At 46.2% G+C, this 24,239-nt stretch overlaps 1 protein-coding gene across 1 annotated transcript in view; it reads left to right on the top strand.

The window, feature by feature from the left end:
• Positions 1-361: 361 nt before the first annotated feature.
• LOC125286459 (ephrin-B1-like) overlaps positions 362-24,239 on the top strand; it is a 52,807-nt gene continuing 28,929 nt past the window's right edge. Inside the window, exon 1 of the mRNA XM_048231560.1 lies at positions 362-1,401. Within this exon, the coding sequence (XP_048087517.1) occupies positions 1,277-1,401 (125 nt within the window). The 5' untranslated portion in view covers positions 362-1,276. The remainder of the gene's footprint in view (positions 1,402-24,239) is intronic.

Genomic DNA, 24,239 nt, shown 5'->3' with positions numbered 1-24,239 from the left:
CCATTTAGGGTGGTCATTGTGTGTATCATTCCACTTATAACAATGTCGTTGTCAGTATATTCCAGTATACTCATAAAATATAAAAAGAGGTGCACAAATACCGATAACATAACATCCCAAAACATTGCACATAGCCTACATCTTATCAATTAAGTCACATATGACACAGGAAATGTAAATAATTATAAACAGAGACGGGCACAACGTGAACTTAAACAGAGAGCATCTAAAGAGTAGCCTACGTGTGCATCAGATCTGAAGTATCCTTGGCGAATCCAAGTCACCTAGCGGCTGATGATTGGTCGCAGGCTGATATGTAGGCTTGTCCCCTGCTCGACTGAGCATCAGATTACAGTAGCAGTCCTATGCGAGGAGTGGCGCAATCTCTGTGAGATCCCAGTTAATGCTCTCGCTCTGGGATCGCTGGGAGAGCAAGGGCAGAGGAACCAGCACATAGCCTAGCTTAAGCTGAATCGCGAGTACTTTTTTCCCTCCTCCGCACCTCCTGCACCGGCTAATGGAAGTTGCAGACAAACCCATCAACATCTGAGACCAAACCTGTGGTCATCGCTCGCTCCCTTGGAATACACCATTTGCACCGGACACATGGTGAGACAGAGCTGACCGCGGAGAATAACTATTTGTGAAAGCTTACCCAGTTGGATTTTACCATAAGGAAGCCAGACAAGATAAGGTTGATTGTCGTCTGCGTAGAATGACCGTAACCTACATTTATTTTGCACTTTCATTAATTTTACAATGCGTAAAATGAATCTGGTGGAGTTGCGTGGATGGCTATGTCTGTCAACACTGGCGATATGCAGCGACAGGTAAAGTGAAAGGATTTATTTTAGGCGAACTGGAGACGTTGTCTTCAAAGACATTTGAGTTTGTATCCGAGACCTGCAATACCTGTTCCCGAAGTGCACGGCCTTCAGACTGACCAGCCGACACAGACAATTGACAGAACTTGGCGAAATGAATTCGTTTTGAAGCTACAGGTTCACGGGAATAAAGAAGCCTACGTCCAACCCAAGACCGTGTAGTGTACCTTCTCCACACCACAGCGAGCTACACTTCGCATACGTCAAATCTACCGTTTTTGCAGTTCAGCCAAGGACAACCTTTCCGAAAAAAGTGTGCATGTAACTGGACAAAAGATTATGTATCCGATATCGGTCGCACATGCTCCCGATTGAAAAGCCACAGAACCCACGAGCCAAAACGTTGAATTACCAAGCAGTCATCCAGCCGCTTTGAAGAACTGTACCGCGAAATGATGAGAATGGCTGGAGTCGGATGTTGGAAATATTACCTTTGGATTTTTATTGTCATATGCAGGTTCATGCTGCCATTAGCCAAATCCCTGGAAACAATCATTTGGAGCACACAAAATTCTAAGTAAGTATGGCATTATTTTCGCTGGTCAGTATCATGTCCACAAAAGTTTAAACATTCTTGCCAGTTGGCTCGTGGACTGATAACGTGTCATCTAAATGCAAAATGTGTCTAGAGCATGCCAACGGCACGCACAATAGCCATTTCACAGCGCATGTCTTATGTCTTTTGTGTTCAGTTTGACATTTTGCCGAAATAGCAATGCAAGAAAAATGCTCCTTGTATGATGCCAGAAAATGTCACCCAAAATGATGCCAAGTGTGTCAATGTGCAGATTTGGCCTGGGAAATGTATTATCAGACGATAGATTTAGTAGTCTGTATTTGGAAATTAATGGACAAAATTGCACAAGGCCCAGTCTCAGGGTATTCACTCTGTTTAATAATACACAGGCCCACACAATCACCCATTTAACAGCTCATGCACTATTTCATTAGGAAATACAATGTGCAACGCGCTCTCGTAAATGGCAATGTAGGCTAATCTGTAGACTACCACTCATCTGAAGGTCAGAGGTCGGGCGCATTAATTCTCACAGAAACATGGAACTGTAATGAATTGCGTCCATTTAATAGACACATTCTCTAATCTATTTCGGCGTAGGTGGAAAATTGGCTCACAGAATTATACATCTCATCAGCTCATTTATATCAAAAGCAAGCCGGCATTTCGTTTCATTATTAATCGCGTGGCGGCCCCGGGTAAATTTATGTGACTTTCTGTTCCTATTGTCATTCTAACGACGTGCGACTTCCTTTGGCATACACTCGCCGTCATTCTCATAAATGCGACGAGGCCGGGCAGATTTGCAGGCTGGCCCAAGTCTGGAAAGAAAAAGTCTTGAGGCTGAATACAGAACAGTAGCGCGAACGGGCGCCATCCAAACATGAAAGTAATTATCAAATTATAAATGCCACATTAAGCTACTTAATTATGGTAATTGTTGTCATGTCAGTTGACATGTTTTTCCACCATGAAAATGTCTAGAGTTGTTTGCAAGTGTACACAAATCGGAACTTGAATTGCACCCAGTAGGTGAAAAATGGCTCCCTAAACTTCTGCCACACGAAATGTAAACGTTACTGTTGATTTAACTTTTCCCCTCTAATGTAATTTGGATATCTGAAGCATAAAAAATAATATTTGTCCAGGCCAGTGGAAAGTTTAGTCCTATGCTACTTTACTTTATGTGCATGTGTATGTAGGCTATGTGCATTTATTATGTATTTGCTTTTGTAATGTTATGACACAGCTGTATGGCAATGGACGATTTAAGTTTTGGTGCAATTGCAGAAATTCTGCTGATCTCATTTATTTACAGATATGGCTCGCTTGTCAACTTCTTGGCCCTAATCGTAGCACCCTCTGTCAAAGTAAACTCTTTCCAACCAAGCCATGCATGTTAACTCTGTTGGGCGGCCCATGCCCTGGTCTCTCCTGGTTTGAAGGGGTGTTTTATTCAAGTCATATGTTGGCATATGGCAAAATGGGGGACGGCTGCTGGCAAACTCCATCAGTAACAATGCGAATGGGTTTGTGGATACATCATTCCGAATGTTCAAGGGGGTGACTCTGGCTTCTCCGGTTCTGCTTTGGAATGTCTATAGGTTTTGGGCTTTATTAGGGCTGAATGCATTGAGCCACAGATTCTTTTCGACAGCGAGGCAGCAAAGACCCACTGTGTTTGTTTAGAGCCTTGCATCTAAATTGTCCAGACCAATCATATCAAAGTGTGGACGGTAACTAATTCAATGTGCATTGAAGACATTTAAAAAAGGAATCTATTTCTCCCTCAGAATGCTGCCTTTGAAGTTGCAATTTTTGATATAAAAATTCCGCTGCCGTTCAACTGTAATTACCTTGAAATACCATATGCCTTTGGAAATCTGGAGAAAGAGAGTGGTTTAAGTTTAAAGTATTTTCTTTTTATGAATAACAAGCGTTTCACAGAGACTGCTATGGTCAGAAGTTGGCAGCTGCTGTTTTAAAAGTTAAGTCATTCTTTTTTATTTAAATGACATTAATTCCAGGTGTCTGTCTGGGTAGTTTTAAAATGTGACAGGGGTTCCTGAGAGATGTCTTTTCCACTTGCAGATTTAACCTCCTCTACAAGAGACTGCTTTTCAATGACAACATAAATCAATTAATATCCATTTCCCTTTTCGGTTATGCGCCTTTGAGCCAATAAGTGTATGTATTCCATTACAACTCAGCTTCTCATTAAAAATGGATGAAATGTATCCAGCCATGCTACGACGAGGCCTTTTCGAAATAAATCATCCAGCACAGCCGAGAACACAACTTTCAGACATGGAGCACCGAATGCGCACGAGTCCCATGAAGTCCCGTGACTTCTTTTTTTAAAACCCTCATATCTTCTAACTCTGTCAGTTGACCATCCTTCAGGTTTCTCACGTTGGTCAGTATCTACGGATAACACCGGGGGGAAAAAAGTATCCAGTGTCCAGGCTAGATTTACAGCTAGATGGAGGATGCTGTTCCCCACTTTAGGGAGCCCTACTGCAGGCTGGACATAATAAATTAATTCTGCTATCCTCTTTCCTACCAGAGAATAATAACAATACAATTTTGCACAGCACTCCCAAATAGACCATGAATTATAGTGCTGTGGATCAGTGCTATGGCCTGCTGGGCCACTCAGAGTTTGCAGTTTGTCTGTATGGATTGTTATTCACAGAGATCGCCAACCTCCATGCTATTCCCCACAGCAGAGGCTGACTCAATTAATTTGAACCCCCACACCCTTGAAACATGTACGGATAATTTAAGTGCATGGGATTTCAAAGATAGGAACTGCAGTGGGATAACAATGCACTCGCAAGGAATTAGATAGATAAATAGATAGATAGATAGATAGATACTTTATTGATCCCCAGGGGAAATTCAAGAAATTATTACGTCTGTGTTGCATAGTTTGCTACAGACATTTGTTTTGGTCTTATTTCATATAGCTTTTAAGAAATCAATAACCCATTACATCTTTACAGCGAAGGGTACAGTGGCCTGTTAAGTTGGACCTGTTGCTCCATCAATATAAATGGTAAATACTGGTCAGTAATGCGAGATTGATCGGTTGCCTCTTTTGATTAATTGGGTGAAGAGAAATGAAGGAATGGTGGAAGCATGCCTCTACTAACCATCTCACTGTATTGATGCGCTCTCGTTAACTGTAGCGCAGGCAGCGAAGAAGCTCATATAGACTCTCCGAGAGCCGGAGAGTTTAACGTGTTAAACATGTGGCCAGGCCGAAAGCTTGCTCCCTTCTCCAGAACTCCAAACCACATGAACCAGTTACTGTTTATTTCTGTTGACGAGAACAGCAAGGCAAGGCGAGGAAGGGAAAGAGAGAAAAAAAGAAAGGAAAAGACAAGCTGTGCTCAAATGGCCGGGTTGAGGCCTCCTTAAGGGACACTTGTCACATCTCCTGCATGCCTAAGGAGCGCTGAGCTCCCCACTATTTATCTAGGCTTGCTTGTAAACATCAGGCACAAACAGAAATAAAAACAGACCTGGAGTGCCTGCTTGCAGATCCCTGAGTTTGATTCCACTGTTGGAATGGCTATGGTGTTCGGAGAGAGTCAATATTTCCTCTGTAAGACATCCCATTATGCTCTGAATCTCTCACTTTCTCCCTCACAGACTCTCTATCTTTCTCTCTCTTTTTCCTCTCTGTTTCTGCTTCTGTCTCCACTCTCCCTGTGTGTTTTCTCTATCTCTCCATTCACCCCAAGTGAGTTTTTTTCTTTCTCTTCTCTCCATCCTCTCTTTCTTCCCTGTCTGTTTTTGATTCTATCTTTATCTCTTCATTCTCCCTCAGTCTTTTTCTCTCTCTTAATCTCTCCGTTCTCCCCAAGTGTTTTCTCCCTTTTCTCTCTCTCTCTTTGCCTCTCCTCCGTCGCTTTCTCTCTCTCCCTCTATCCCCCAGTTTGGGTTTGTGTGTCGGGTGTAATAAATCACGAGTTACTGAGTGGCCTGTAGTTAACATATTAAAGTCACAGGGAGACGGAGAGCCCTGACATCACCCGTAATGTTCCCGTGATCACAAGTGACAGTGTTGCGATGAACTGGCCCTCGTCCAATGATTAAAAACCCTCTCTCGGAAAAACTGGGGCTCTGCGCTCGAAGCTGGGGGTGTCACGGAACTGTTTTTGTGCCGCCCCAGTCCTTCGGCCCAGCACCCTCTCTCACCCCCTCCCTCCCTCCCTTCCACCAGGCACAGCAACCAGCATTCTCTTTCTCTCTCTCTCTCTCTCTCTCTCTCTCTCTCTCTCTCTCTCCCTCTGTCTCTCTCTCTCCCTCTCCCCCTCTGCTCCCCTCCCCTCCTCTCCCCATCTACCCGGCTCTGATCACATTTCCCAGTGATACAGATCTCATTACAAAGAGCAAGGACTTAGAGCCTTCTCATGACTACTTAGCTGGGGAATAATGCACAAGTAGAAACCCGCCATTGTGTGCAAGCCCAGGCAAACTGCTATTCCACTTATAGGAAGCAACTGGTGGCTCCGCTCTTAAAAGGAGGGCTCTGTCCAAGACCTATCTCTCCGAGACAGCTGCGCCTGTGCCAGTGACTCGATCGGCCAACCGAAGCACCTTCACGCAACGTTTAGGGTCATTAAGTCTAAGGCTGTTATTAGTTTCTCTCTATTTCTTTACACTTTCCCCAAGCTCTATTTGTGCCAAATGTAGTTTATTTTATTCACTTTCCACGAACAGATGGGCTAATGCTCGCTTGAAATCCTGTTCCGCGATTGACATTTGCACGAGTTTGTGTTTGTCTGCAAAGCTCATTACCTGCCAATAGTGGTGTGGCAGGTTTAGTTACTACCACTTGTGGTGGTGTGGTCAGAACTCGAGACTTAATGGTTTTGAAAATAGACCTCGAGCGTTTAAATTGCGGTAAGAAGTGCTACCATGTGCAAATGCTGAATTTTAAAGTGCACTAACTGCAGTATGTCGAATTGTGCTGCAACCTTGTTAAAGCTGAACAAAGAAGTAGAAAGAAAAAAAACATTGAAAAAGACAAGAATGAGGAAAAGAGTGGTGTTGGTTGTGGGCTAAATGGATGTGTGCCCTGCTGATGGTCCTTTCCTGTTGTCTGGCCGAAGCTTGGTTGGCACGGACACAAGTTTCGCTGGATGCGGTTCCAAAACCTCGGAGACAGTGGCAGCAATTTAAATGAGGGTAACCCCGAGGACATTTAAAGAAGTTTCTCTCACTCGCAGGAAGCAGCCTTCAACACTGAATGTGCAAACGAGAGGCCTAGCCGCGAGCAGAGAGGGCGGCAACACGGAGCCGACACTGCCCATCAGCGAGCGCAGCCCTCCACACACACACACACACACACACACACATAGCCCAGAGATTACTTCCATGTGTTACAGAGAAAGAGAGGAAAGAGAGAGAGAAAGAGAGTGAGAGTGAAGGGAAAGGGGGAAAGAAAGAAAGATCCATGAGGACAGGGCATAAGAGTAAGTTTTGTGCTTTAAGCAAAGAGAGAGAGAGAGAGAGAGAGAGAGAGAGAGAGAGAGAGAGAGAGAGAGAGAAAGTAGGGAAGGAAAAGAGAGAACGACTGAGTAGGAGAAAGAAAGAGACAGAGGAAGAGAGAGAGAGATAAAGTATAGGAGGAAAAGAGAGAGTGACTGTTTCCCTTTCCCATTCTCTACTTATAGAGTAGGGGAAAGAGACAGAGGAAGAGAAAAAGAGAGAGAGAGTGGGGGGGGGGGTGGCGTTATGAGATCACAGGACTGTGGCGGGTCGCGTAGAGGAATGGGGGTCCGTGGAACGGATGGATGTGACAGCCATTTCAAAACCTATTAGAACCCGGTTCTCGGGCGCAGATCTAATTGAATAGATGATACCCTTCCTGCTGGGCCGGCCCTTCTGTAAGTGTGTCACAGCACCAGATGGACTCGCACTTACAATCCTCCATATTAATTATAAAACAGTCCTAATCCATTCACGGGATAAAGAGGGAAGAAATGGAGACCATTAGACATGCTTGGAAATAGCAGCACATAATCCATGGATTTTATCACTATTAGTGGTCGTGGGCCGAAAGGGAAAAAGCGACTTGTTTTTCCATTAATCTGGTTGGAGGAATTCCTCCCCTCTGGCTGGATGTACGTGTCAAATATTAGGAGCCGGAGGTTTGCATGCGGGGGAAATATTTGTGTGTCTGTTTCTCTTGTCTTGGTCTCTTGTTAGTTTTTTCTTTTTCATTCATTCACATTCTCGTTCTCCCTCTCTCTGTCTTTCTCTCTCTGTCCCCCTTTTTTTGTCTCTTTTCTGTCACTTTTTCCCTTTTTTTTCCCACCACATATCTGGTGCTGGTGGTGTCGGACAGCACAAAACCCAGCTGAAGCGGCCCCAATCCCATCCCCCCCCCAACACACACACACACACACACACACACCCTCCACCCCCAGCTGGGGGTTCTCTCTCTCCTCGGCCCCCGCCGGCTCTCTCATCCCGGCCTCTCGGAGGCCCTGCTTCAGCTGGCTCAATGCAAACCTCCCAGCATGAAATGCTGCTCAGTCCATTGCGCTGGACTGAATAAAGAAGCTGGATGAAAAGTCACGCTGTTAACGGGCCCTGCCCGGATCCCAAGACGGCCGGGACTCCTCACGCTTGCGAGCCGTGTGGCAGCTGTGACGACGGCTTCAATTGCACCACTATAGGAGAGGCCCTCCACCACCCATCCCTATGCACCCCCCCACCTCAAGAAAACACTCTCACCAAAACCCAGTGCACCCCCCTTCACACCAAAACTGCCCCCGCCCTCTTTTCACACTATAGAATCTAAAAACCAAATCACCCACACCCTGAAACTTCAGTCTACCATTATTCAAAAATGGTAGAGTGAGAGAAAGAAAGAAAGAAAGAAAGAGCAAAAGGAGAGGTAGAAATAGAATGCAGCCCAAAACACTTCACTTTTCCAGTTCCACCTCTAGGTATTTGCATGCTTTTCCAGAACCTGGGATTGAGTGAGAGAGATGAGATATAGCATTGGCAGTTTGCTGAGAAGAGATCTATAGATCTTCAGATCTGTAGTGCAGGCCTTGCCCCCCAAGTGAACTCTTATCTGAAAATGCATTTATCTCTTTTTTTCTTCTTTTTCTCTGTCTTCCTCTTCCTCCTACTCTTCTCTCTCTTTTAACGGTGCACCTTGAGATTTTTCTGAAACTTTTTCTTTCTGAGATGGGAATGGCATCCTCCCCCCGACTAGAGAAAAGTTGTTTTTATAGATGCACCCAACCGTTCAGACCCTCCTGTTAATAGCTGGAAAATGTAAGTCATGGAAAAAGACTTCAAATGTGGAGGGGGGTTAAGAACATCATATATGTATTGTCTTTCAATTGAATTTGTCTGTCTGTAGGCCGTGGGGGAAGGCAGCCCATAAGCCAGAGGGATTTCAGGCATCATAATTGAATTATTTTGATTGCAGTTGTGATTGATGGAGTCAAATGTTCTCAGATTTTCCTCGCTTGCTTTTGTCTGAATTCTTTTTATTTCAATCTCGCCAAGCTCACACACACACACACACACACACACACACACACACACACACACACACACACACATGCACCCACGTACACACATACACACAAACACAAAAGAGCTCTGGCAATCAATCAAAAAGTATCCTCGCAATCGCAGAGGAGAAAGGAAAATAGGATAGACCAGGAAGAAGCCATTAGAGTTAAGGTGATGATGGTCCAGAGCACCAATCCGCCCCATCTAAACCTAACAATGGTATCAAGTATTAAAACAGCTCTTGGCTTTAAGCAGCTTTAATTCTCAAAGTAAATCCCAACGCAAATCCACCTAAGCGAGAGAGAGAGTGAACTGGACTGCTGTGGAGATGGAGGAGGGGTGGAGGGGTAGGTAGTTGGAGGGGGTGGAGGGTGGAGGGGTTGGTTGGTGGGGAGATGGGGAGGTCCTTTTGTATGATTGACTCTTTTGTCTCATTGCTGCAGTCTGCTGATTAATCCATGGTGTATGAAGATGTCACTGTCACTGTCATCTTTTTTTTTTTTGACGTGAGTGTAGTGATAGATGTAGACATTTTTCTTTCCCAGTCCTCACACACACACACACACACACACACACATACACAAACCACAAGCTTTCCCCAAAACACACCAGCTCCTCCCCAGCAGGGGAGCCACGTTTCTTCTCCCTTCTCTCCACCGGCTTTGCAAAAGTAAATATTCTCTCTCTCTCTCTCTCTCTCTCTCTCTCTCTCGCTCTCTCTCTGCATCTGTCTCTCTCCCTCGCTCTTTTTTTAATAACACATATAAGTCATGGAGAGGAAGCTGTTTCATCTGCTCCTCATCTGGTTCAAATTACCGTTTGTGTTTGTTTTTATGATGTGTTTGGGTATTAAAGCCTTATGTTTCAGGGAGATTTAATACCGGGAGGAAGATATAGTAAAAAAAAGAGCGAGAGAGTGAGCAGGAGAGAAAGAAAAGAGGAGGAGGCTGGAGAAGCCTGAAATGCTACCATGTGCACCACCTGAAGGAAAGAGGAACTGGAGTGCATTGGGAGAGTGTGTGTGTGTGTGTGTGTGTGTGTGTGTGTGTGTGTGTGTGTGTGTGTGTGTGTGCACCGAGAGGCCTCAGAGGGAGGCAGGAGCAGCAGCCAGTGTTAGATGTGCCGCGAGGAGAAGACGCACTCCTGTATGTGCAGGCAGTCAGTCAGGCCTCCTGTGATTTGGATGCATGGGGGCTTTTGTGTGTTTCTATACTCTGGCCTTAGGAGCCACCGAGCGTGCCATCTGTTTCTCCTCAGCGCGCCTATCGCGGCTCCGGACACTGGAGTTAATGTGGAAAAGCTGCGGCGCCTGCGTCCAAGCCTGGCATCAGCGGCGCCTCCAGCGGGCGGTGCCGGCTGCCCGTCCGTCACCCTGCCTGCCCGCCCGCCTGCCCGCTCGCTTTCCTTGCTCCGCTCGCTGGGCGGGTTTCGGGGGGGGACTCTCCCTCTCTCTCGCACCCCCCCCCTCCCACAGCTCCCCGGCCGCCGACTGTGCCATGGTCTGGAGCGCCCGGGCCCGGCTTAATCTCCTCACAGGCAATCGGCAGTTCTGTCAGTCACCATTCACCCCCGGCCCTCGGCCCTCGCTGCCCATTGTGACTCCCCCCGCTGAATGGGCCAGAGAGAGTCACTGAAAATTAAACGCTTCTACTCCATTCTGAAAAAGAGGCAGGGGAAGAGAGAGAGGGAAAAAATAAAGGAGTGGGGCTAAAGGGCTGGAAAGGAGAGGAAAGAAAAGCTGTGAGAAAGAAAAGAAAGAGTTCTCTCCCTCTTTCCCTCTCTCTTTCTCTCTCTCTCTGTCTCTCTGCTGCCCATATTGTTGCACTGTGCCTCCATGGGCGTACCCTGATGTGTACCATGGGCGGCGGTGTTTGAGATTCTCTGCATGCATTTGTGCTGGTAGGATTTTTCCCCTCCCTCATCTCTTGCTGTTGTGATAAATATTGGATCACTCTGGTGTCTCATGCATTTGGAGCGTTGAAATGACAGCCCATGTGTGCCTGTGACTCATATCGTCTTATACATATTAAAGGACTAGGACACCTGCTGTTGGTTGTTGATCCATAAATTCCTTTTTAGAGAGAGAGGGAGAGAGGGAGCGAGTGGGAGAGAGAGAGAGAGAGAGAGAAAAAACATCTTTCAGAAGGATCTTTGAGCTCCGGCGGGCAGGCAGCACGCCTCTCAACAAGCCATGCAATCTCTCAGGCACTGCTAAAACCTGTGACGCCTATGGAGTACACGAAAGACATTACAAGAGCCCCTGGGTTGCCAGGAAGGAAGACAGGGAGGAACACAGATGAACAGAGTGAGAGTGAAGAAGAGAGAGACAGAGAGAAAGAGGGAAAAGGGTTGGGAAAATAATTTGTTCACCTCCAGAGGTTTATAAACCCTCAGCCCTGTTCAAAGCTCTCAGCAGCTCGGTCTCTCTCTCTCTCTCTCTCTCTCTAGTGGACGCAGTGCGCGGAGCCGTGGGGCGGGGGGGGTGCTTTGAAGGGCTAAATACTATGGCTTTGGTGTGCCGAGGGCTGCAGGAGGAGGGCTCTCGGGCGGGCGCGAAGGCCACTCGGCTCTGGTCAAGTGGGTAAGAATAATGCATGTCCAGATTCACATTGCTTGACATGAGCACAGCTGCTGCCCGCACAAATGGGAAGGTAGCGAGCAAGTGTGTGGAGGAGGATAGAGGGAGAGCAAGAGAGGGGAGAAGGGGAGAAAAAGAGAAGGAGAGCGAGAGGGGGAAAAAAAGAGAGACAGTGAGAGAGAAAGGAGGAGAAAGAGAGAGAGGTGGAGAGAGAGAGAAAGTGTAAGGTGTCAGCTGGGGCCTCTCTCTGGTGGAGATTAAGGTGGAGCGTGAGTTACAGATGGCTCCAATAATGATAATATAGCTTTTGTAATGGCCTTCCCCTCTTGCTTTCTGAGGCATTGCACAGCTTCTTTAGAATAACAGTAATGATAAGCAGTCACAGAGCCACTGCTGGAAAGGAGGAAAAATGTGTGTGTCTGGTATATGTGAGTCTGGTGTGTGTGTGTGTGTGTGTGTGTGTGTTGGGGGTAGCAGACATTTTCCATGCCTGTAGGGAGTAAGGAGGGAGTCATGCTGGCCACTTGCTGTTCTCTCTGCTGTCCCCCCTTATTTTATTTCCAATTTGCCAGTGTTAACACCAGAGCTAAGGAGGTGTTTCGTCTCGCCTGATGCAAACCAATGGAAGCCTCGCCCCCAAAAACGACTGCTGTTTTATTAGCCCAGTGACTGGGTTTGCCTTATTCCACAGAAACGATCATTTAGTTTTATTCGAAACGTAGGCCCTTCACAAGTCTGTATGCCTAGACACACTAGAGAGCATGCATTATTTCGACCTCATGAAATTTGCACTCCGACACATCCAACTCGCTTTGCAGCTTTGTTTTTATTCTGCCTTTATCATCTCTTCACGGAATAATTGGACACTTTAGGGTTTTGAACAGCAGCAGAAAGACTTTTTAGCATGCCGTGATTTTCATAAATGAGCCGCTCATTATAAACTCATTAGCCAAGAGTGTGTCACAAGAAAGCGCTAATTGCCTGATGCAGAATTTTGTGAAATTTGTGATAACTTTCTCCCAGATAACATTTCTCTCTTCTCATTTTTTTGTAGTCTTTAAGTGCCCATTAGAAATACATATTCTACATCTAGTCAAGTCTCTCTCTTTGTCTCAATAACCGAGTCAAGCAACTTTTAGGAAGAAAATGCAAAACAGCAATGTCAAACTAACTATTTTCTGCAACTGCTGAAATATCTGTCAGAAGTTATTGGAATTCTGATAGAGTTCCACTGAGCACTGCTCCTGTTAGACAAATCAGAGGGAAGATCAAGCGTGACAGGACATAGTAAATGCACTTGGCTTCCATAGATGCCAAATCCTAGGCATGGAGGATGTGTCAAAAACATGTGCTGAGGCTTTTTCGAGAGCGGTGCAAATGAGGAATTCCTTACTTAAGGCTGGAATCATGCCTTTTAAATCGCTTTTCTCTGACACCGTAGCCTTGCCCATGGCCTTCACAGCAAGGGGTCGGCATGGATATAGAGATGTCTCCTAGTCTGACAGGCGGCTTTTCCTCTCATTGTTCTTGTCTAATTTCCCTTCCTCTCATGCTTTTTCTCACATCTTGTGAGGGCTCGCAGAGCCCTCGAGCTAATGGATGAATTTAAACATGTGTCGCGCGGACGTCTCTTTTTATTCTTTTAAACGCCATTACTCTCGCAGTTAGGTCAAAATGAGGGATTATTTTCTTAAGTAAACTGAAGGCATACTTGAGACCATTCTGATGATTGATTGGGAAATTATATTCCCTCCACTGTACTGGTGGTCGTCTGCATGCCAGTTTTGGCTCATTTATTTCGCGAGCCCTCATTATCAAACGAACATGACTGTAAAAGGAGCCAAACTACAAGAGAGTCTGACAGATGGGTTCGCGTGCAATTTATCTCTTGTCTTTCTTGCTGAGTGAAAATGGTGTTTGTCATCGGGGTTCCTAGTAATCGCTTTCATTCATTTATTATCTTGATAGTAGGCTACTCCGTCGACGCTTCATCCACATTGTCCACCACGGGTCTCCGAGTCCCCAGTCCAGGTTGAGGAAAATGTGCAGTGGTACTTGCTCAGACATGCTGCTCGCCAGGTGTTGAGCCGAATGCTTCAGGGGTTTTTCGTTGAGGTGGGTGTGTGTATGGGGGGTTGGTTTATCAGCTCTCACACTCTCTCCCTTGGAAAGAAAAAAAAAGCTGGGAGACTCATTAACCTCGTATCAGCCTAATCTCAACGCTAATTCATTTTGTCCTCGGAGCTTGTGTATTAATATCCTCCATTCTCTCCTTTTGGGATGGCGGCATGGTATCCATGGCAATGATTGTGTGTCATTATTTTCCACCCAGCCAAATGATATCCCGGAGGAGAGTGCTGGCTGTTCCTTCGGCTGCCCAGACTTGTTGAGGGAGCTGATTAGAATTGCAAATTCTCCCCAGTTTTTGCTTTTATTGTGTGCACAATATTGGAGACAATCAAGCAAATCAAAGCCTCGCCATTAGAGAGATGAGGCTTCACAGTTGGCCTCTTAAGCCTTTTAAATTGCAGGCTGTACACATCATAAATGCATCATCTTTTTTTCATCCACTCTTTCTCTGCTCTCTCTCTCCCTCTCTTTTGCGCTCTCTCTCTTTCCCATACACTCTTATCCCCCCACTTGCACGGTTCATGCTTATTGTGCGTGTGCGTGTAGGTGCCACATGACCATTGAAGGAGCCTGTAGTTCAGCAGAGAAGACAGCTGGATGGCTCACTAAATTTAGAGCACCCTCAATCATCTCGAGCATTCAGTGCAGAATAATGCAGCTGAACTGTATTAAACTCACTCCATCATAATGAGTCGAGCTAGACGAGGCATAAATGCTGGCCCTGAAGAAGACAAACGGAACATGATTAAAAACGCACCCGATGACATGTTTCTGCATTTGTGGCAATAAGGAAACTTGATAGATTTATAGTGTTGTTACATTTTTTTGCTGTGATATCTTCTCTGTCTTACCACTGACTGCTTATTTTGCCTTTGGCTGGAGGGCAACCCCCAGACAGACAGCGGTTTGTCAGCCTGAACGTTCTTGTAATGACAAACAAATGCGTGCTGCTGCTGCTGCTGCTGCTGCTGCTGCTGCCAAAAAAACAGAGATGGATTAAGAGAAACCTATCCTAAAGAAAACAATTTCATTTCCACTCCATCGTCGTCTCCTCTCATTTCTAGCTGAGCTGCTTTCCCACCAGGCAGGAGAGACTTGTCTCGGTCTGTCCCTGGCCACCGGCGTGCATGTCTCTCCACATGGGAATTTCCCCTAAGGTTATGTGTGTTCCTAAGAGTTACTTCATTGCCAGCTTAAACACGCTTGTGGGAAGTCGGTCATGATTAGAAAGAGTTGATGAAGAGGATGAAGAGGAAGAGGAGGAGGAAAGGGTAGAAGAAGAAGAAGAAGAAGAAGAAGAAGAGCTAGTAGCCTGTGTGAGGAGATGGATCCGTCTAATCATGTATCGGGGCTGTACGTCTACCACAACCTAATGGAGGGAGGCAAGCAGTGCTCGGAGGCCAGGGGGGGGATTGTGCATTCTTAGTCATGCTGTTTTAAAAATGCATGACGTTTCGGAAAGAGGGGTTGACTTGAGTGAAGAAGAGGAAAAAAAGAAAAAAGATCTTTGGCCGTTTCAGAAGTCATTGAGCAACATTTACAAGTGTGTGAAATCGTCTCGTTATAGGAGCAACAAAAGGGAGGCAGGATGCCCCCCTCAGTCGCTCCTTAATGTCATTTGGACCACGTGCTTTGAATAATTTCCCCCTCTAATTCCCTCTGATCATCCCACTAAAAGCACTTGCTGCTATCTGTTTGCTGAAGGCTTCAGCCTCTCGCCAAACGACTACCACCAGGCAGTGTGTGTGTGTGTGTGTGTGTGTGTGTGTGTGTGTGTGTGTGTGTGTGTGTGTGTGTGTGCGTGTGTGCATAGACCTTGTGACAATGTGGTGTGGATTTGTTGCTGATGAGAGATAGCAACACAGGGACCATCTCGTCAGCTATTTCACGTTTGCCTGGAAAAATCATCTTGGAGCCGCTTGGAACAGATCCGACACAATGTCTGGAGATAGAGAGAGAAACAGCTTATGCACGGCGGTGCGCTGCTCGCTCTTTGTTTTGATTTCCTGTGCTGCTGCTCCAGAAAATGAGAACAGCAAAAAATACATACACCACCCCACAGCGCACGCACACACACACACACACACACACACACACACACTTGATATCACCCCTCACACATAAACACTCGCCACTCTGCTGTCACCTGTTGTGTGCTCCTGTTACGGCCCTCTCTGGGTGCTCTCTCTCTCTCTCTCTCTCTCTCTCTCTCTCTCTCTCTGAGATGACAACCCCCCTCTCTCGGTTCTTTACAATCGGGGGAGTATAATAAATGTTGTGAGTCATTTGGCGCAGAGGGGTATGCATGATGATGAATCCTTGCGTCGGCCGCCGCGCTCTCGGCCCGCTAGCTCTCCCCCAGCAGTGGCGTTCGGCGCGTCTGGCACATGAACAATAGGAGGGATCTGAACTTTGGGAGCATGCTATCTTTTACTTTGTCTGCCGAGAAGATTCAATTGAATGTGTCATAGCGGAGGTTATTCCCCTCAAAGATTTATTGCCCGACTTTGCCGTGTCCGCCTCCTTACACACACACGCGCACGCACACACACACACACACACACACACACACACACACACACACACACACACACACACACACACACACACACACACACACACTCCCCGCCACCTTCTTTCTTCTCGCCTTTGTTCTCAAATATTTTTGGTATGAGTCCAGTGTGTGCAGTTTACAGCTAGCAGTATTATGTTAGCACCTGTTAAGAAGGCCCCTTTGTGAAGGCTGCGTACATGGCTGTGAAAAATGGCTCCCCTTCCTTTGTGAGGGCCTGACACCCCCTCAGAGAGAGAAACCAGATAACCACAGGTGAAGAGGTGGGAGACAACAGGTGGCGGGGAGTTGGGGGGATTCAACAGACAGGAAAGAGAGAGCATCTCTGAAACATTTTTTTGTGCCCCCCCCCCTCCCTCCCTCCCTCCAGACTGCCAGTCTAGTTGATGGTGGTGTACTTTTTGCCTGAATAGACTCACTCGCCTGGAAGGTCTTGGGAAGTTTTTATTTATTATGTTAAGGAACATACCATGCTGTTCACAGGAAGGCAAATCCTCTTTGGTGTCTCTGAGTGTGTGTGTGTGTGTGTGTGTGTGTGTGTGTGTGCACGCGCATGTGTGTGTATTTTCAGCTACATAAATAAAGTAAGGAACCGAAACAGATGAAATCGCTGCTGTCTGCAAGAGAAACTCTCCTCCTCTTCTCTTCCTCTTCATCCTCCTCTTCTCTCTCTCTCTCTCTCTCTCTCTCTCTCTCTCTTCCCCTCTTCTCCACGGTGTTGAGGACTTATTAGAACGTGACAGCGCCGTCCAACTGCGAGGGCCAGGGGAGCCCAGTCAAGGACCATCATCCCCGCAGAAGGGCTCTCTGGCATCCTCTGGCCCTTCCAGCTCACTGAGTGGAGTGCTTGTTGGCCGGCTCGCGGGCAGCTTGGCCGAGGCCCCGGGGGCTGGGGCTGCCGCTCCGCAAGGGCCCTCGGGCCTGCGGCGAGGGGATCTTTACAGACCATGAAGAGTCCATCTGTGGACGGGTTTTTCTTCCATGATAGGAGGCAGCTGGCCGGGGGCTGACCACCACCGCCGCCGCCACCGTCCACCACCCACCACCGACGCCTCCGCCTCCTCCTCAAGCCCCACTGCTGTGGCGGACAACTCGGCCGTGAGTGGAGGAGAGGAGCCCTGATGGGAAGAAAGGGCCCTCTGTGCGTTGGTTTCACACACAAGGGCCGATTAGGGGGGGCCCCCCCACGAGTTTAAAATCAACACTATCTAAAAAAGCTGGGCTAGGGTTGCCCCTGTCCAGCTGTCCGGTTATCCAGTGATCATTTCTCAGCTCTTACAACATCAACTACCCGACTAACTGAACAATCGTACGCACTGTGTCAATCTCATGTGACAGATTTTGAGTGTCTCAGCTAGTCCTTTCCTCTCTCTCTCTCTCTCTCTCTCTCTCTCTCTCTCTCTCTTTCTCTTTTTCTCTTTTTCTCTCTTTTTGTCTTTCTGGCTCTACCCTTTTTTTTTCTTCTCCTCTTCTCTCCTTCTCCTTCGTCTCTCTCTCTGCATCTGCTGAAACCGAATCTGCCATTTGTCTCAGTGCTGTGTGCGTCCCCATGTGACAGTCCAGAAGGAAATGTGAGGGCCTGTCAGTTTGTGACTGCTGAGATTAGTTACGGCGAATGTAATTCTCTCTGCATTCCTCCCTGTCTTTCTCTCTCTCTCTCTCTCTCTTTCTCTCTCCCTCCCTCCTTTCCTCTCTCCACTGATCTTGTAGATTGCAGTCTTTTTGAGCCAGACCATTTGTACTGACACGGCATGTGTAGCTGTGCTGGACTGTTCTTGTGTGGAAGTGTTTGCGGCGGGAGAAGAAATATTTTCCTCTCCGCCCGAGCTCCCCTTGTTGACGTCTTCATTTTTCACTGATAGCACGAGAGGTTGGGGAGTGCGGTTTGACGGCTGGGTTGAGGCACCAGCTTTTGTGTTCTGTATTTTTTGGGGGCTCTCGATATTTTAAGTTTCTCTTTTGGGTGGTGAGCACTTCAATGTTGGTAACCTTATATCCATGGTGGTCTGTCTGTATGTGTGTGTGTTTGAGGGAGAGAGAGAGAGAGAGAGAGAGAGAGAGATTGTGTGTGTGTGTGTGTGTGTGAGTGTGTGTGAGTGTGTGTGTGTGTGTGTGTGTGTGTGTGTGTGTGTGTGTGTGTGTGTGCCAGGCCTGAGTGTGTGTTTGGAAGCCTCTCGCTCCCCACATCCTTCCATATACACATGTGTCACTTTTTATGAGGTGGGATTGGTAATCTGCAACTTGTTTGGTCTTTTTTTCCTCTTTCGCTCTTATTTTACACTTTTAACAGCCAGATTTTCGAGGAAAAAATAAGAGGGTGTGGGGGGGGGGGGGGGATTGTTGCTGCTGCTGAAAAGATCCCCCTCCTTCCTCACCCTTTATTCCACCCTCCCACACATGTTGGTTCTTTGAGATCTGACTGCAAAAACAAGATGGAAGATCCCTGCCTTACAACCGCCTTACTGTAGTGCAACCCTTCCTGGTCTGGAAAGAGCAAGTTGTGCTTTCTTCACAGCACCTTAACCTACACACACACACACACACACACACACACACACACACACACACACACACACACATATATGCAAACACAAACACAAACACACACACATTGACAACCCTACACAGGCTATACACAGAACCTCCCCAATCATGACTTTCTGTGAACAGGCCTTAAAACACTGCACCTACATCCAGTCCTGTAACTCCAATTAAACATCTGAAAGATCTGTATAGACACACACACACCCACACCCACACCCACACACACACACACACACACACATATGCAAACACAAACACTAACACACACACATTGACAACCCTACACAGGCTATACACAGAGCCTCCCCAACCATGACTTTCTGCGAACAGACCTTAGATAGATAGATAGATAGATAGATAGATAGATAGATAGATACTTTATTGATCCCCAGGGGAAACACTAGCCTGACGAGCCAGACCCACATTAAAATGTAGGGTCTGGGCACTCACCGTTCGCAGTGCTCAGTCAAAGTAGGGATAATCGGTTGTCTTTCAAATTCCCTCTGCACACAATAGGACAGCTATGAGTCCCATGCGTTTCCCACCAGCGGAGCTAGTTGGCTAGTTCAACGTTAAGCCAACTTAATAAAAGCTTAACTTCGTGTCACACTGTTAAGCCAACAACAACATTATCTTCTTTGTTTTTTTTCAAGTAGCAGAATTCAAGCCAAACCGTTGCAACTCTGCCATCAATCATTATGTTAAGCCCTTCTTGACTCTATACACGATTTGATTGGCCTGATAGAAGTTTAATTTTTTCGAGCTCACAAACCAGCGGAGTTGCTAGACTAGCCCTGGCAGCAAATGTAATTTGCTGCGCTGGATAATCGATCTGAATTTCTAAAATATTAAAACACTGCACCTACATTCAGTCCTGTAACTCTAATTAAACATCTGAAAGATCTGTGTAGATGTGAGTTTGGGCCCTCCCCAAGCCTCCAGCCCTGCTTGGGTTTCACCATGCTGTATTGATTGAGCAAAACACGAACATGCTGTTCTCATTTATGTTATTATACATACCGAGCATCGAAACGGAGCGTAACTTGGTTAAGGCATATATGAGCTCCATTTTGTCTTAGGACACACTGTTGCAGATAAGTAGCTGCCAAAGGCTGCTGATAGAAAGTCCACAATGGCAGGCTTTCAAAACAGGGGGCAACCCATAACGGTTGTGCTTGTTAAAAAAAAAAAAAAAAATCTTGGATTTGGACACACTACTTTAGTGCCTGTTGGATGTAATTTTTCTCCCCAACGTATATATTTCATTTTGACATGTTTTTGTTGGTAACTTTGTAGTAATCTGGGTTTTTCCTGAACATACAATAATCGAGGAGTATTTTAATAATAATGTATTGGAATGCATTTTCAAATATAAATAGATTGTGTTAATTACAGTGCTGAAAGAAAAGGGGAGGAATAGAATACCTGTGTGAGCCAGGCTGCCAGTTGGCTAGGTCGTTTTTTTAGCAGACAAATTAGCTTGTGGGTGGAAACCTGAGGAAAAAAAATTAGAAACTCTAATTAATTTTAATTGATATATGGTGTGCTCTCGCCTGTTTTTCAGACGGAGGAATCAATTTAGCACAATTTGCACATATGGACTTACTTTCTTTTTCATTTGCCTCTATAGAGAAACACATAGTACTTGGCAGTGGCTGTTCCTACGCACACAAAAAGAGGCTTTGGATATTACCTTGCCTCACTAGTAGCATGGAGCACTCGGAGGGAGATATGAATGGTGACAGTTGAAGGGGCTTGGGATTGGGGTGCTTTGGGGGTAGTTGTGCTCACCATTTGCCCCCCTCTCCCTCCTTGCCCCCTCTTCAGCACCCCACCGTTCTATTGTGAGGCTGCTCCTGAACAGGGGTATTTGGGGTCGAAACGGGGGTGCTGGTGGAGCTGGGGGTGGGGGTGTGATGCCTAATCATGTGGCCGTACTCGTTTTCTCATTCTCATGTCTGAAGGGGAGTCGTTCAAGTCGTGGGATGAGAAGACTGAGGCACTTTTCTCTCCCCCTCTTTATCTTTCTTTGTGCTTCGTCTCTCTCTCTCTCTCTCTCTCTCTCTCTTTCTCTCTCTTCCACTCTCTTTCTCTCACTTGCTTGTTTTCTGGGGGGAGTTTTTAGTCTGTGTCTGTGTGTTTTTTTCTCTCCTGTTGTTGTTGGTGAAGGTACTCCAGGGCCTTGTGAAAAGGGCAAGGAAATGCCAATGAACTCGATTTGCATCGAGAACATAAATAACTGTCCTCTTACGAGTGTTTTGTTGCCATGCCGGTTTAAAACGGGACATTATTGCTTGGCGAAAAAATGTTGCATCGGTGCACCATTGCTAGGCTCTGATTTTTTACTGTGCCTGTAAAAATGTTGGGGATGTGGGGAACCACTAGGTCTACCCTTTTGTTTTGAAGGTGAAGTTTAACAAGTTTCCCTCCTCCCCTGTCCACTCGCTTGCCTCTCCTGCAACCCCTCCTCAGTTCCATCCTCTTACTTATTACTCCAGTCATTAAAATGGCATTGGGTCTGGAAAACAACCTCGATTATATTTAACTGCGTCTGCAGTAGAACATTAGCAGGTCATTTCATCATTGATTGACCTGTTGAAATGGGAAATGTTTTTGGCATCGGCTCTATTTGAGCATCCCACTGACTACAAAATTGTCCTTACCACTGCACTCCATTGTGGGATGTTGGGGAGTGTGATTTTTTGTCTATAGTTCTCGACTAGCCCTTTGACCCGCAGGTCATTCTGCTGTGCAGATCTAGAATTTACACTCACTGCCATTAACAACAATCGTTTGAGTTCATTATGACATCATCAAATGGAATTTTCCGTTGGGAACCTTCTAATCGTATATTCTCCTCCTCAAAGGCCTGGAGGTTGTCTCTGATGACCTGACAAAGGGTGGCACACTCTACCCAACCCGCTCGCATTTAGCCTCCGCCTCGCCTCGGACCTGGGCGGAGATTACAGTTGACAAGTGGCAGGCTGTTTAAAAAAAAAAAATGGAGTAAACACTAATTGCTGGCCTATTTCTTTTTATGCAGTGCAGCCCACAAATGGCGTCTCACTGCAGCGCTTCAAGCTTTCAAGTCGAGCCAGAAACTCATTATTCTCAACACTCAACAAAAGGCCTGGGAAACAGGACCCGCAAATTCACTTAGGGAGGTTATCTGACCCAAAATAAAGAGGATTTATTGGAAAATGAATCAATGGGGCTACAAAAACGTCCACTTGAACATGAGAGGAAATGGAGACGTGGTCTTGTTTTCTTTAGCCCCCCCCCCCGCTTCCAAACAGCAGTAAATGTTTGGTATGCACATTATGTAGCTGTTTGTTACTCAGTTTTGTCCTCTCTAAATTGTCACGATTTAGGCCATCGTTTTCAAATGAGCCTGCTGTTTGAATGAGTAAGGCTTTTTATTTGAAACCGTATCAGAGCATCATCAAATAAAATGCTGTGCTTAGGATATTATGCGTCATATTAACATATCAGTTGTGAAAGAGGAAGACACACACACACAGACACACACACATACACTCACAGAAATAAGAAAGAAATCTGGGGAGAGACGGAGAAAGAGAGATTGAGGATTGAAGAAAAAGAGCCGAGGGGTATAGATGGGTGGAGGAAAGAGAGAGTGAGAGAGAGAGAGAGCAAGCACGAGTGAGAGAGAATGGGTGGAGAGAAGTAGCAAGTAGGAGGGGTGGTCAGCTACAAAGCCTGACGTTGCCATGACGACTTGTTTATGCCTCACTGGCGCATCTTGTAAATCCAATTAGAGCAAGATTGAGGCCTTGTCTTCCTGAGCATAAATGGGCCTGCGAGTGAAAACCGCGCAAATAGCTGGAGAGGTTAGGACAAAGGACGCCTACTCTCCCCTTATCTCCCAGTGAATTAATGGCCCCCTAAGCACCAAACAATGGATGAGAACCAACGGTCCTTCATTTGAAAGCAGTTATTCTTGCCTGATGGGAGTTTCTCATATCTGCTCTCTCAGTCATAACATAATTTACTAAGCGGGTCTGTAGCAGTCAGTCAGCGGTTTTTGCTCTTTGCCATTTTAGTTTGGCATATATGTTTTTTTTATCTCCCATGAAGAAAGATGTCCCATAATGCATCTGGAGGCTTTAATCATGTAATGTTAATTTCCACTGAGGCTTCAGCTTCAACTTTTTTTAGGCTCAACTTCAGGCTGTGTGTGAGTGTGTGTGTGTGTGAGAGAGGAGGGGTTGGGGGTGGTGGTGTGTGACTACAGTGATTCTGTCAGCCTGAGTAGAAAACAGCGGGGCTGTTCTGTTGACACTCAGCATATAATGCTTGGCTTGTACGCACATAAAATCCTATATTTATCTGGGTCACTTTGAGAAAATCCTGACCCCTCTTACACGGCGAACTAAGATGCAGATAAAGTGAGATTTAGTGGCAAGCTGATTTGACTCTGTAAACAGGAGTCCGACCCCCCCTCCCCTCCACTAAAAAAATGAAGATTTTTTTCAAGAGAATAGCAGTCATGTTTCATTTTGGAGACAGATAAATCCCCCACCACCCCCACAAATCATCTCGGACGAGCCCCCATCGGACAGGAAAACAGGGGATGACAGCCACGCGCAATGTTCAGCACTCGCAAAGCAAAAACCACACCGTCGTCCTGTCTGGGTTAATCGGCGGGCTAACTGGGACAGCCAAGCTGAACCCTCTTGACATTTTAAGCTCACCAGAAGTCCATAACAATGATTCACCATGTCTGTACCGAATCAAAACAGCACACATCAGCTTTTCTCTATCAGTCTGAGCTTTTAGTCCACTTGTCAGCGTCCCAGTGTAACAGCGAATGCAACAGCCTACAACCCCCCCCCCATAAAACACACACACACACACACACACACACACACACACACACACACACACACACACACACACACACACACCATCCATTCCCTTGTCTCCCTATCCACTGCCCCTTTACACACGCCCACACACAAACACACTAGCACCCTACTCTATCCAAATAAAGACAACAAATGGAAACAGGCTGGTCTTTACTCATCTTGTGCGTTGTTGCCTTGTGTGAAAAAAAAAACAGATAAAGGGGGAGAGAGGAGAGGGGGAAAAAGAAAAGTGAAAGGCCAAAAGGCCGGGGGATTAAGTTTGAGCCCACAAGACGATTTCCTAGCCAACAAATGGATGCTGTGATAGAACAAAAAGAGTGAAAGAATCTGCTTTGCGGTTAGTGTGCACAATTTTTCTGCAGCGAGGGACATGGTGTACAGAAAGACAAAGCCCAACAGTTCAGTTGATTGCTGTGCTGTGGAGTTTGAGGGAAAGAAAAAACATGCATTTTAAAGACAGTGAAAAGAGAAGTGCGAGACAGATTATAATTAGTCTCAAGCCAGGGAGGAAAATGCCTTCCAAATGCTCACTCTAGACTAGTAACAGAAGCCGAGCACTTCTAATGACTTCTCA

This window comes from Alosa alosa, chromosome 21, assembly GCF_017589495.1.
Source record: "Alosa alosa isolate M-15738 ecotype Scorff River chromosome 21, AALO_Geno_1.1, whole genome shotgun sequence".
NCBI classification, from domain to species: Eukaryota; Metazoa; Chordata; class Actinopteri; order Clupeiformes; family Clupeidae; genus Alosa; species Alosa alosa.
Note: the sequence above shows the minus strand (reverse complement) of the source record. Positions and strands in the feature narration are given on the sequence as shown.